This window comes from Microplitis demolitor, chromosome 2, assembly GCF_026212275.2.
Source record: "Microplitis demolitor isolate Queensland-Clemson2020A chromosome 2, iyMicDemo2.1a, whole genome shotgun sequence".
Taxonomy (NCBI): Eukaryota; Metazoa; Arthropoda; class Insecta; order Hymenoptera; family Braconidae; genus Microplitis; species Microplitis demolitor.
This window is the reverse complement of record NC_068546.1, coordinates 18,728,823-18,744,225: the sequence shown is the minus strand read 5'-3', so window position 1 is coordinate 18,744,225 and position 15,403 is coordinate 18,728,823. Positions and strand designations below refer to the sequence as shown.

Sequence of the window (15,403 nt, the reverse complement as noted above, 5' to 3'; positions counted from 1 at the left end):
TGTTCTTTAATAAACTCTCTATATGCTAGTTTACAATTTAGCCAATTTTGACGTAATTAAAAGACTGTAGAACTATTTTGGTGTGAGTAGAGTAGCAGAAAAAAAAGAACTGTTTATAAAGCACTCTTAGCGCTTTTACTTCTCGCTTGAGGTTTACAAAATGAGGATCGTGAAAATATTTATGTAATTTGACTGTTCAAGGGTGACTTCAGAGGTAGTTGGAGGTGACCTACAATTTCGGTTGACATCCTAGCACTGATGTGAAACATTTCAGAAATCTAGATCCAGTAAATTTTTTACTTTTCATTTTGTTTTTTTTATTTTCCTTCCGCGAAAAACGTTTCGATCTTCAGGTACATTCGTGAAACGAGTATAGTGTATAATTGAGCTTGTAATTTATTTAATAAACTCCAATACCAAGAGTGACGGAGGATCCATATATAGTATTGGCTACTCAATGATTTATTCGTGGGATGATGTAGGTGTCGGACGTTTTATTTTGCACCTGTTTCTATGTTTCATTTAATATAAATACATAATCCAAGTTATGCGTTTACTTGCTATTAATGCAAAACTTCACGGGTGTGTTACCACTAAAAAAATTTTACCGTCACGCTCACTTTTAATCCTATTTACAGCGCATAAGTTTAAAAAATTTAAACGAATCTGATACAGTTTAAGCTCAATTTACTTTAATATTTATGTTTAATTGTACAGATTAAATGTACGGGCGTGCGATTTCGAGTAAAATATCGTTGAGAGAAAAAAAATTTGTTCAAATCCTTGTATATTCTTACCACAGAAAATTATAATATTAAAAATTCTAAATTTAATATATTTTTGGTGCAAAAATTTAAAGATTTCGCTCAAAATAATTTTTCTGATCAAAGAAACTCAAATTCATTTCAAGATTTTTGATTTTTTTTTGTGCAGTAGTGCAAATAAATTTTGATTTCCTTTTGTCAAAAAAATGATTTTTCGCAATAGATATGAAATTAATGCAATAATTTATTACTCGAAAAGAATAAATATTGTTTTCACAAAAGTGACTTTTTTTCTTAGTGTACGAAATAAAATTCTCTGGTTCATTTGGATATTATAAAATATAAAAATAAAATTGAACTTGAAAGAACGACGGCCACATATTTTATATAAATTTACAAGGGTAATAAACTCTTAATATTTATTTGTTCGTAAATAATATACAACAGCTTATGATTTACTAAGTTTGTTATTACGAATACAATATGTCATCTGCAGTTAAACAACTTCAAAGACACCGTGAAACTCATCGAGATTATATATTTTTAAATTTAATATTACTTTCTCGTTCTCCAGCAAGATAACAGTCTTCAGTATATTCACGTACACAAAATAACGGTTTGAACAGAAAACAGCTTTGTTCAAGAGTTGAAAACCTGCTCGCTAGGCCTGCGATATTCGTCAGTACCGGTAAGATTCGAACCAAAATCAGCTCAAAATTAATCAAAATTGATAATTATTTTTATAGAAAAATGAAGATTCCTATTTTCTATTTCTTATTCAGGACCAATCCGAACTCAGTACCGGTTCTAAAACCCAAATTGAGCGAAATGAAAAAATAATTAGGCCTCAATTCTTTAAGTAGTGACCCGGATAAAGCAAAATAACGCAAAATAGTTATTGAGTTAACTCGTTGGTAGTCTTATAGTATAGTTGCCCGGTTGCTTCTTGTGGTGTTTTTTAAACATATTTTTCTATACCCACGTAACCTCCTTTGACGTTTAGTTACAGGACGGGACTTTCGATCGAGCATTAACTTTACTCGCAACTCGCGTGGGTTCTCTTTATATATATATTTACTTCTTATGTTCCATTCCCTTGTACTTATGGACGTTGTCGTAGTCGCCGTAATGTCTCAGGGCAACTGTCTGGTGAATGGAACATACTCAACAACCGGCTGACCCACTGCCCGTATATACATTTGTACTAAATCTTTGCCATATTTATTCTTTTATTTCCTCTTTCCTCATTTTTATTTATTGTTTTTTTTTTTCTCTTTTGAACTTTTTCCCCTGCTTCTTTCTTTCACCTTTACACACTCGCTCTAGTTTCTTTGGCTACCAAAGTAATCATTTATATTCTCTTCAAGTATAAAAATAAAACTAAAACTAAAACATTTTTTTTCAACTGTCTCTTGCCTTTCATTTAGATTGGGTGCATTATTATTATTTTTAAATATTAAATGGCCTCTTTAAAAATAGCAATCAGAAATTTAATTATAGTGTAGGAACAATTAAATGGTAATTAACTTTGACCTCGTCTGACCCTCTGCACTCTGCACTTCGTTTAATTTAACAGTGTACTTAAAATAATGGACAATTGGCTTGTACCTTGTGATGGACGTTTTATTGTAGAATTGGCCCGCGAACGTTATCGCGCCCATAAATGGCGCGGGCGTTGGTTAGTGTACGCTGTCATCCCCCCTTCCCTCTACTGAGACTTCTAAAGCCACGTGGTGATGCCAAGTTAGTGGCGGTCGTCATCGGACCTATCGTTACCTATCTACTACTCCAAAAATACTACCGACTAATATAACGGACATCGATAATTTATTCAAATTTACTACAAATTATATTATTATAAAAATATATAGAGGACAGGGGGAGGGAGCAAAATGGGCTATTCTCAAAATTTTATTTTTAAAAAAATTTCTTTTTTTTAAATCTTCTTTACATATTTCAAAATCACTTTTGTAAATCTAATTGAGGATTATTTTGAATTTTTTAAAAATTTTAATGACTTTTGTTTTATTTATTTATTTATTAAAATTTTTAGGCCCTGAAGCCTTAGCTTCCTAAGAGCCTTATAATGATCACAAAACGATGAATATATATAGAGGTGCAAAAAAAAAAGATAAATTTCCATAATAATAACAAATAAATTTAAATAATAATAACAATGACAAAACGTTTTATGATAAAAACTATAAAGAAATTTTTTTTTTCCTTTGCATCCTATAATTATGTAAAATGTAATTTTTCTTGGTATAAATAACCTACAAAAAAAATTTAATTTAATCAAATTTATTTGATATTCAGGAATTTTTTTGTTTCATTTCTAGGGGATGCCCATTTTGCCCCGAATAAAGATTTTTTTTAACGGCAATTGAAAATAAAAAAAAAAAATTTAGTGTAATTGAGTCCTTGAAAATTAAGTAGTTCCTTAAGTAACCCGTTTTGCCCCCAACCCTATTTAAATATATAACAAACATTCGCATTCACTAAAATAAATTATAACGAAGAAATTTTCAAACTTTTATTAGATTTGTTTTATTCTTGAGTGCATTCACAATATTAGCAGCTCTGATTAAAAACCAAAAGGATCACGGATCAAACCCAGCGGGCGGCAATTTTTTTTCAATAAAAATAAAATCTATTTTAATTATGAAAAAAATAATTTTTTTATATTGGGACGTATAAACAAAAAATTAAAGTTCGAGTAAAAAAATGAAATGGATTAATTATATATTTGAGATTGAACTGCACGGAGACCAATCGAAAGCATTAAAAATTAATATTTATATTTGAATATCAAAATAAATGGAGTTTAAATTACATTGGCCTTTAAATAAAAAGGCCAAGGATTTAAATAAAAATTCATCAATAAAACTACGTATTAGTGTCCCAAAGCTAATTGTACATAAATTAAGTCTACAAATTGCATACGTAGAAAAAATAAAATTAAAATTACTGTTTCAAATAATAATAGAGTAAGCAGGATCTCATATGAGACATTTTTACGATTCATAAAAATAATTACATAATTTTAATGCTTTGAATCCAATTTCCGTACATTAAAATATAAATAAAATCAATAAAAAATTTCAGTTACACAGAAAATGTTTGAATTAAAAAATATTTTCCTAACAATTTCGTTGTATTTTATCGATGGTAAATTCTCAAGGAAGTAAACCCACGCTCATATTCTACGAACCTTGTTGTTGTGTATAACACTTCCGGGAGATTCTCGTGATTACGAGATGAAGGATGATGGAAGTATATTTATATATAAAAGTTTATAAGAAATTTAAGTAAAACTTATTGTAACTTACCACATCGCTTGAACAGACACAGGTTTAAAGATGTGCTGACAACCGCATACGCTTACGCTGAAGCCCCTGAAAGTGTAAGAAAGTAAAACCGGAAATGAGAACCAGTGATCCATGTAGGCGTTTTATTTTTATTTATCTCCAGTAACAACTAATTCTACATAAATTAACCGCCAGTTAAATACCCAACTCAATCGATCGATCAATCGACAGATCAATCCATCAGTAATTGTATAATAATAGTAATAATAATAATAGTAATAATAATAATAATAATAATAATAATAATAATAATAATAATAATACGGTAAAATCATAGGCAGGTAGACAGTAATTCAAAAATTATAATTTAATTTTGACCATACATTGGACGTTTCGTCCCTTTCTTGGGACTTTTTCATTAAAAAAAGTCATTATGAAGAATTCACATAATTATATAAATAAACAATTAATTTTACAATCACACGGTAGGACATAACCAATCACAAATATGATCACATCCTACCTCGACCATAAATTCTATCGTTTACTAGATTTTTTTGAGACACATGTCATTTTGTTTAAGGAGGTTCGACCGAATCTAATGTAAAAACGATTTTCTTACTTTAAGATTTGAAACTTAGTATACGTGTAAAGAAGTACTTTATTTATGTATTCTCAAAATTTGAATATGATCGACCGTCTAGTTTTTTAGAAAAAAAGGTTTAAAAATGACGTTTTCAAAGTTCTTATACGAAGGCTCTTATGGCGGACAAGCTCCCGTCATGGCTTGTTCGATTTTTTTCATTATTAACCTCTCAAATTTAAGAAATAAAAAACTTCATGCCATAAGCTCGAATATTTTTAGAATATGATAAAATTTTAACAATATAGTATTACCGTTGTAATTATTTAAATGATTCAAGTTAAACTTTATTATTTAATCTCGTTCATCAACAGAGATACATATTATTGAGGATTTGGCAACGTCGCGGAAGCAGCTGAGAGAAAAAACAAAGATAGAAACTCATTAATAAGAGAGACAAGATTAGAAATAAATTTTTCCCGCTTTAATTCGAACATCGATGTTTAAAAGTTAGAATGCCTGGTTGCTAAATCTTTTTATTAAATCATATGAGTCAAAAATAACCAAGTAATTTCATTACTTTCTTTAATTAAATAAGTAATAAATATTAATTTATGAATTGGTTATGTTTTTATAAATTAAAATAATTAATTTTCATAACTATTAGGTGAATTTAGCTAATAAAAAAATTCAAACACTACTTTAACTTACTAGTTTCGGTCGAAACTCCTTAATTAATGATAAAAACACACACTTTTGAAATAGCGTTGTGCGTTAAATTTATTTTTCGAAAGCTTGTGACTTGGTCAAAAATAAACCAAATAGCAATTTTTCATTTTCTTAGTTCTCAGGTGTAGTTTTTGAAAAAAATTACAATAAAATTATTTATAGGTATCTTTTATATTTTTTTTCACTTTTTTGAAAAAAATCCAAATTTTTTCCGAGGATTACCACTTTCAATTATTTTTTTCGTCTCAATTTTTCAAACTCTGAAGTCGTCTATAAATCCTCGAAAGTTTCCAGTGATGTTTTGTAAAATAAGCCCAACTGGGCAAAAATTTTTTTTTCAAGTGTATTTTTGTTCTAAAAATTACATTCAGAAAAAAATCTTGAAAAAAAGAACGTTCCAATTTGTCAATTTTTGAAGAAGTTTGGAAAATTTTCAGCCAAATCGGAAGAGGTCGAGATCAAAAGTGGTCGATTTGGCGTGGAACGGTCCATATACTCTTAACTAGTATATAATAATCAAGGTTTAATATATTAATAGTAATATATTTGTTAATTTCAGTTTTCTGTTGTTTTAGTTGCTGATGAAGTCCCAATAAAGGGACGAAACGTTCAATGTATGGTCAAAATTAAATTATAATTTTTGAATTACTGTCCACCTCCCTATGATTTTACAATTTTATTAAGTCGCTCTAGACACGATTTTAAATTAATATAATAATAATAATATTATATAAAGATAATTAACCATTAGTTAGCCGTCTAACATTACAAAAATCCATTAACCGACATTTTATTATCGATTAAGTAACATTTCCTGATTGCATCAATCAATAAATCGAGATTTCTCTCTGAGTATTTTAATTTAAGACCGCAATTTCCTTGATGAGAGGACACAATATTAAAGACCCTCTATGGAATGACACGAACCTGAATTTTAAATAACGGATATATAATAATATAAAACGTAATATATTATGTATTATGCTGAGTTTGAATTGAAGGTATAGTCGCATATATTCTAGACTGCATTGAGTTACGAGTACGGCATCCGTTGCTGCTGCATCGACTTACATACTATACAGCTAATTACAAACTCGCATACGCACACACACACATACACATACTAGTTACATAAACTTCTCTTTTTTTCTCTCTCTATCTCCATACAAACTGATATGATATAGAGACCGAGTATAAAGTACCAGAGTATGTATTACGCGGTACACCACGGGGGTCACGTGTGTTATGAGTCTAGTCAGCAACTTGCAATGAATATTACGCTTTGCTTGTGATATATGTCTATTATATGTCTGTGTATATGTATGTGAGCTGAATAAAATTATATTGAAAAGTTGATAGTTGAACTTTCACAGCGGCATTAAATTAATTTGAATAATTAGTAGAGTTGATGTTATTTTTTAAAAAGATAATAAATAAATTTTGTTTTATTTAGTAAGTGATAATTTAAAATGTGGACGGCATATGTAAAGGTAATTTACACATTAATAGATGCGTGTAATGTAAGAAGAGATGCATTACATAGTAGAGAGCATGACTGCATGACGGTTGGGTAGATGAAGAATGGAATAAAGAAACGGAGCGTCCTGGGGTTCGTTGACATCGAGCGGAACGCAAAGTGACCGGCGCATTCATTTTCTTTACTCTCGATGTGCCATCATTGCTTATAAGACTGTATTATTTATTATGTATGCACATCTGTTACTATCTCTTTCTCTGCTATTTTATATTTATTTATTTTTTATTATTATTATTATTGTTATTATTATTAATAGTTTCAGAATATATATGTCTGTTAAACATATGTAGTCTTTTTGATCGGTACTTATGACTTGAGTGTAACTTAAGGTACATCCGATCCTCGTCAAAACTTTTACAGCATACAAAAATTATAAATTCATTTGCTAATTAAAATAACTTACAAGCAAATTTTTATAATGATAAGGAAGAAAAAAATAAAATTTTGAACAATTAAATATAAACTACTCGTAAAGTATACGTTTACTATTTAATATCATAACTTAATTTAATATAAATTCTTTGCTGACAATATATGCTTTAGGGAATTCTCACAGTGCCTCTACTATTCAGAAATATTTAGTGACTCAATTGTCATAACAGCAAGGAAAGAATTTTTTGATAAAAATTACTCTGTAATTTCGAGTAATCCTGGGCCGTTGCAAAAAATTGGTATTTTTTGTTTCAAATTAAAATTTTTTGTATAAATATTAACATTGCTAGACTATATTTTACTCTATTATTGAGTAATTTTTTAAAAGTCTTATATTTGATACATTGTTGTGAATATCTCATCTTAATCTATTAATTTTTACTCCATGTGATTTATTTTTACTCCCCAATATACCATTCTTTTAAACAAATTAATTTTTTGATGAAAAACTGCTTCTAACTCGAATAAATTTTCTAATCTATGGAAGTAATTTTTACTCTAAACTGCAGAGTAATATTTCAGTAGTCTCCATTAATCTTCGGTTAATATCGGCTTCGATTAAATGTCTTTTATTTTGCTCGCGACACTGACATGTTACGCACACACACGTAGGCTTGGAAAAAAGAAGATCTCTGTATCTCTTTATAACTTAATATTTATTTTAAAATTAAAAAAAAAAATTGTATCTTCTCTTTTTCAACACAATACGAGTAATTTTCTTTTTTTTTATTCTTTTTCAAAATATTTATATTAACTCATATTCTAAGGCAATTAGATGGTTTTTAAATTTATTATAGAAATTTCAGCCTATTCATTGTAATTTTTATTGTAATTCAACATAAATTTCATAAATTGAATCATCAACTTTTTATCATAACCGACGAGTAAAAATTGAACTAGAGAGAATTTATTTAGACAGCCGCTAGGTGTAATTTTTACTCGTAAGTATGAATAAACATTAATCTGATTGATTTTTACTCATTGAAAGAGTAAAATTTCTTAATTCAAAAGTAAAAAGTCGTAATGGCCCAAGATTACTTGATTTAGAGTAATTTTTAGAATAAATAACATGGCAATATTCACACGAAAATTCTTTCCGTGAGTATTAAAATTTTATTAATTAATTTCAAGAAAATTAAAGCATTAATTGAAAAAAAGACAACGCAGTTAAAATTTCACCGAGGTATAGATTTTTTTAAAAATTACTCAGTTGTTATCAATTGGGAGCTAAAAACATTTTGGTAAATAAATTTTAGTCTAAAAAATTTGACATTTCGAATTATAATGTGGACATGAAGATTTTACTGAAATTTATTTTCAAAATTATATTTAACTCCTGATTAATATTAACTGTAAATAATTTTTGTAAGCACCTATCGTCCCCTTTCTGGCTAAAACTTCGTGACTAAATTTTTTTCATAATTAAAAGAATGACTGAAAGACATTCTTTAGTACTGCTATTGCGCAAAAAAAGCTTCAACTTTTAATAATTATAACAGAATGTTCGAGAGACAAATTTTAATATTTTCATTAACGTAAGTGTAACAGAATAGATCTTTTAACCGATTTCTGAAAAAATTATAATTTTGCAGTTACGAGATTCAACCAGAAAGGGGACGCTATGTATGGGCGAGATTGTAACTGCGTTGCCCTTTTTTTCATTAATACTTTAACTTCTTTATAATGAATTATTAAAATATAATACGATCATTATAATTGAAAGTCATCAAATATTTTAAAAAAGTGGGGGACACTGTCCGAGAATGGCCTTAAATAGCATATTGTGTGACGAGGGTTGAAACAAAACGATTTCAGACCAGGGTGAAGTTGGCTGACATCACCCGCAGTCTGAAATTGTCTTTCATCCCGAGTTACACACAATATTTGTCATGATTATCTGCACTGAAACTTATAGTTTCAGGTCATGACTCAGCCAGAAATAAGTTGATTTTTGAGCCATGATGTAACCAACTATTAAATTGTCATTTGCAATTTATAATTAAGCCGAAACTATAAATATCATTTATTATTCACACTAATTTTTGCAAAACTCAATTACAAAGTTCAAACTGTATTTTACGTAAATAAAATTGACGACTGGAATTACTGTTAAGCAAATGACAACTATCAGAATTTAAATTGTGAAAGCCTTCAGTCAGCGGGCAGAAACATTATTTGTTTGTTCCCAAGGGACGAAACAAGTTTGTTTCTGCTCGCTGACTAAAGGCATTCACAATTTACACATTTGCTAACATTCATTCGCAGCATTGGACTGAAATTAGTTTGTTTTGATTGGCTCCAAAGACACTGAAACTTCAAGTTTCGATACTGGTATCATGAAAACAATTAATTTTGAGTTTTTCAAAAAATTTACTTTTTATTAGGTATTCTAGAATTCAATCTGAAGATGCTGGTACGCGGAACCAGCGAAATATTACCAATAAATTAAGTTTTGATGAGGATCGAATGTGCCCTTAATTATTACACTAATTATTATTACTAATTATTATTATTGAATATGAGTATTTAAGCCGAGAGGACTCTGCTATTTGATGGCTAATTAATAAATTGTTTATTTATGGTAATTTTATGTGATAATGATAATAAGATATGACGTTGTGTAATATAGTGGAACTGGAGAATATAATATGTATCAAGTATAAGATTAAAATAGTAAAATACAAACCCGTCACCGTCGAGGGTTATTGCAGTGTCAGCCAGTACTCGGAGAACGAGACCGACAGTTGCTCTAGCATGACAGTCGATACCGAGCAGACAACTCTCTTCAGCATCCTGTCGACCATTGCAGGACACAACTACCAAGTAACGTGTTCTTCCCGGATGCACGGACTCCAGCTTCACGGCCTGCAAAACGATGAATAATTTACACATCATTTTAAATACAACATCTATCATGTAATTTTATTATTATCTTAAATAATATACCTTGAACATGTCAATAATTATAGATAAATAGGGTTTCAATAAAACTACACAGCTTGCATTTTAATGGAAATATTTATCATCTATTAAACGGAACTACCGTGTTTTCAAAACTAGTTTTGTTTTATTAAATATAATGAACTTGATTTTTTAAAAAATTTTTATTTTAATATCAGTGGTTATTAACCTCCTTATTGGTTTCGGAATTCTTATATAGGTTTGCTTCTGTTAGATATAACTCCATACAATATCAGAGTTTTTTGTTCTTTAAGATGTTCTTTAGGAGAAAAAAATAGGAAAACTCTAGAAAGAATTTAATTTTGTTTGTAATCGACGACGAAAGATGCGAACACGTGAGACTGTATATGAATTTTTATGAAGAGTGGACCGTAATTTTTTTTCTGTTAAGAATAAACACATAATATTAACGCTTTTTGATCATTGTAGTGCCCTTTAGTAGGAAAAACCCCAAAAGGTGCCTAAAAAAATTTTTTTTTACATATGCGTCATCGAAAGGGGATCAGAGGGAGGCTGACGCTGTATATATTTTTATTAAAAATAGCTCGTAACTATGTTGCTGTCATGAATTACTCCACAAAATATATTTGTTTTTTGTCCTTTATGATGTTCTCTCGCAGAAGTCACTATAAAAAGTTTCACAAAAAAATTTAATTATTCTATCATTTCATTCAATCAAACAAGCTTAAGTTCTTTAATTTCCCGCGATGGAAATTGAAAATTTTCAAAAAAGGGAAGTTATTGGTTTCAGTTCGATTTTCGAAAATCAATTTTTTATCAGATCTCGACGTTTCGAGGTCCTAAGAAACTATTCTGACCATTTTTAGATGGACGTCCATGTGTATGTTAACCTTTTTTTCCGACGATATCTTTAACACAAATCAACCGATTTGAGCGTTTTTAGCGGTAACTAAAAGAGCTCACTACGATTTAGAACTGATTACAGTTTAAAGTCGATCTTTTTTATTTTTCGAGTTATACGAAAAATAAAAAAAAATTGAAAACATTTTTTGTTTTAGATTGTTTTCGTGTAACTCATAAACCACTTGTCCGATTCACCTCAAAAAGTAATCAGCTCTAAGTCTTGGAGAGCTCTTTCGATTGCCACCAAGAACATTCGAATCGATTTATTCGTTCCAAAAATATCGTCGGACAAAATTGTTTTCTTTTCAGTGCAATGTATGAGCTTAAAGAGCTCAAAAATTCACAAACAATAAAATTTTCGAGCTCCCTAAGCTTGAAACAGCAGAAAGTTTTGTTGTCCCAGGTCAACTATTTTTCATATAAAAATCAAATAAAAACATCGAATTAAATTATAATTTATAATGAGACGCTCGGTAATTTACAGAAAGTAGTTACGATTTAATCACATTTTCATGTGTAATAAAAAACATAATAACAACAACAATAACAACTTAAAAATTACTTAATAATATATAATCATCATTATAAAAAGTGACAGGATGTATATATTTGCTCGTTATATTTAATATTTCACTTTCATTAGACTCGTACAGGATTTCCTGATTTGTCGACTTTTTATCTAATTTTATTTTCTCAAGAAAAATTTCATGATCATGACTAAACATATACATTAATCGACCATAAAATAAATTTATCTTTTGAGAATTATTTATATCTATAAGCACGTACACATGTATTTAATTTCCTAGTTCCGCATTGAAAGTTACGTTAAGGATTATAACTCATAACTGTAACTATAATCGTACATTTAATATATATATATAATATATATGCCGTAAGATGCTTTCAATTTCAACAAATGTTATGAATAAAGTTACGCAAAAACAACTACTCATCATAACTTACAGTGTTAGAGTAATAAAGTATGGGAGAGTGTACATCTGATACCATAAATGGCAGCGGGTTAAGGAGACGAGTAAACTCCTTTTATAAAATAATTAATAAAGGCGTATGCTACTCGTGTTTCCTTTAACGGTTATAATTATCCCAAGATGTATTAATAGAGATAATTAATGTAACGAGTTAAAAGACCCTCACTTTGGCTTCCCAATCCATAATATCAACATATGTATAAATTACTATTAATGTCATATAATAATAACCCGACTCAAATAACATCACAATGTCAATGAATGAATTAATGCCCCAGACGCGACAATTGCTTCAACCATCTTACAGCAAATAATAAAATTATAATTATTGTATTCTTTGACTATTTACATTTTATCATAAGATCTCACAAGACCCCAAAGGTTTTTTTTATTTGTTTTCCATTAAATATTTACAGTCAGCAGACCGTTAATCATAAATTCTATATCTGGTCAAACGACTTCTGCCTCATAATTAATGACCAGTTAATATGAAAAAATTACTTTACATTTTAGATCTTTAACAGAATGAGACGATCGAATGAACCGTTTTGACGAATTAAACTCTTAATCATTATATTACATGTTACCATTTATCCAATAGAATTTCACGAGTTCGAAAATTACAATCCATTTCTAAAAATGGTTCCTTAGAAAATCGCATGTAGTCTTCGGAAAAAAAAAAAAATTCTCTTAAAATGTAACAAACTACACAGAAATTTTGTGTATTTGTGTTAATAAATTATTTGGTTAAATTTTTTGTTTTGATTTTCAACAGCTGTTAGTTCAACACAAACCGTTTGTTATTTTACTTTAACAGATTTTTCATACTAAATTCTTAGAAAATCTGTAATGTAAGACATTCTTGTGTTATTCGAAAATTAACACAAAATTTGTGTTGTTTAGCGAAACACTCCCGCGCGTTTTTTCATTACTACAACCAAGCAAATTATTGTAGCAGCATTGTTTGCAAGAAAACTTGGATTATAATTGATTTACAATCAAATACAATCATAGATAACTTTCATACTTTTATAATCAGGTTCAATGATGTTTTTATTCTCATTTTACGGGAGAATAATTCGTAGCTACGTTTTTTAGAAAAATCACTGAAAATCGAATTAATTGTTTGCTAAAATGACAAAAGTTGCACTAAGGTTAGATCAGTATACTTGAGTTGGTTTGGTTATGTGCTTATATTTATTAGTTAATTTTAACACGAAAAGTCTGTTAAATTTACACAAACTTTTTATCAAAATAAAAGATTTTGTGTTCAATTATCCAACATAAAATTTACGTTAAAGATCAACACAAACGCAATGAGTTGAATTTAACACAAAATTTCTAACTGTGTAGAGAGGGGTAAAATAAGCCACTGTTTATTGAATTGAAAACATTTTTAGTTCACAAAATTTCGCATGGCATCAAAAATTGATAAAATTAAATTTTCTTATTAATTAAACCAACCCGACCGTCTATTGGACGACTTATATTCTTTGAATTCCCCATTTCGGGAGACTTGGCCAAAATGGGAATAAAATCCATTAATGAATGAAATTTTTACAATAATTAATATCAAGAATAAGTTATAGTTTAATTAGTAAAGCGGAACGTGGCAATGATTCTCCAACGTCCTCGTAACCTTTGAGCACTTGAGCTCATTAAATAACGAATTAACACACATACTCCTACTAAATCATTATTGTAATGCGTAATGATCTTACTTGGTCTACAAAAGTATAGTAATAATTGTATTTATTATTAATATATTTAATACTCAAACTTTCTCATTTATTGGAACCAATAAATTAGTCATAAAAATTGACAGAATTTAATATTTAATTCATGATAAATTATAATAAAATGATGCATCAAAACTCCTACACAGTAGAGAAAGTGATCGCCCACAATTCGACTAAAATATTAAAATATCATATTAATATAATAAAATTTATTCAGATAAAAATAGTGGACTATATCTTATCCTACAAAGACGGGAAAAAGTAATGAAAGACAAAAGAACCTACTTCCCATCATAACTCGTTGTTAAAATTAAAAAAAAAGTAACAAAGCAAAACGTGATAAAAACTTATGAATAAATATAGATGTGCATTCAAGTACATCGTATGATCTCTTTTGAACCTGTGATGCATTTAATAATTTCCACACACGCTATACTTGTTAAAGCCGTGTGTATTTAACTTTAAACCTATTTTCCGTCAGATCATTGAGGTTACGCCTACATAATAATATCACACATATATACATATAAATATAAATATAAACGTATGTATCGTCTGTTAGATTGGTTATAGACATATACCACGGAAGTGTTTCCGCGAACACACCCACGTGTCTTTCTCTGAATAAAATGAGCTGAAAAATCAGTGACCAGTCAACCAGCCAGTTACAATTGATGTCAAGAGAGCTTGCTAAGGTAACATCTCTCTTGATAGAAATATTTATCTCGAGGTAACACGATCATGACTTGGCAGTCTACACCACTGTGGTGGTTAACTTTGACGCTTCTACCTGGAGTACAACACCACCATCACCACCATCACCAACAACAACAACACCAGTGTGTATATGCATTCTGCAACTGGTTGGTTAGTCTGGAGGATGATAACATCTCCAGACGGTCGTTCCTCTTGACTCGTTCGCTCTTTTGCTCGCTGGTTACTCGCAACTTGTGTGTATATGTATATTGTATTGGATAGTTGTGTGTTGGTTGGTACTCTGGTCGCTCACTTGACGGTCTATCGACTCACCGGGCTTTTGCAGATGCAGCAAAGCAAAGGCAACATGCCTGATATGCCTCTTAAGTTATAACCGGTACCAATACATTTACACTTATAAACTCAGTTACAAGTTATACATTGAGTTTGCTACCCATATGGACGTCCCCTTAAGACACTAATGCAACCTGGATGAGTGCAGTCCGCGTGGTAGCGCAGCCGCGTTACGCATACTCCGCTCCGGTTGATTAACACGGAAAGCCACATGTTTAAAGAGCCATTTTATAGTCGCGGATGAGTTGCGTCAAATGGCGAACCACTAACCCAAGACATGACTAGTCGATGAGTGCAATAAGGACGTAGACATATATATATATATATATTACATTATACATGTGAGAAAAGATAGAAGGGAGCGCCCGTGTACGCAATCTAGGAGCCGGGAGTTTGCTGGATGAGAGTCCAACGTTCGACTGAGGCCAACCGGTCCAACCGGGC

The 15,403-nt window shown here is 29.8% G+C and overlaps 1 protein-coding gene across 2 annotated transcripts in view; it reads right to left on the bottom strand.

The window, feature by feature from the left end:
* Positions 1 to 15,403, bottom strand: part of LOC103568457 (serine-rich adhesin for platelets) — a 47,835-nt gene that overhangs the window by 18,435 nt on the left and 13,997 nt on the right. For both annotated transcript variants that reach the window (XM_008545321.3, XM_008545322.3), the window contains 2 exons: positions 10,040 to 10,218; positions 4,094 to 4,159 (listed from right to left, as the gene is read on the bottom strand). In XM_008545321.3, coding sequence (XP_008543543.1) covers positions 4,094 to 4,159; positions 10,040 to 10,218 — 245 coding nt within the window. The remainder of the gene's footprint in view (positions 1 to 4,093; positions 4,160 to 10,039; positions 10,219 to 15,403) is intronic.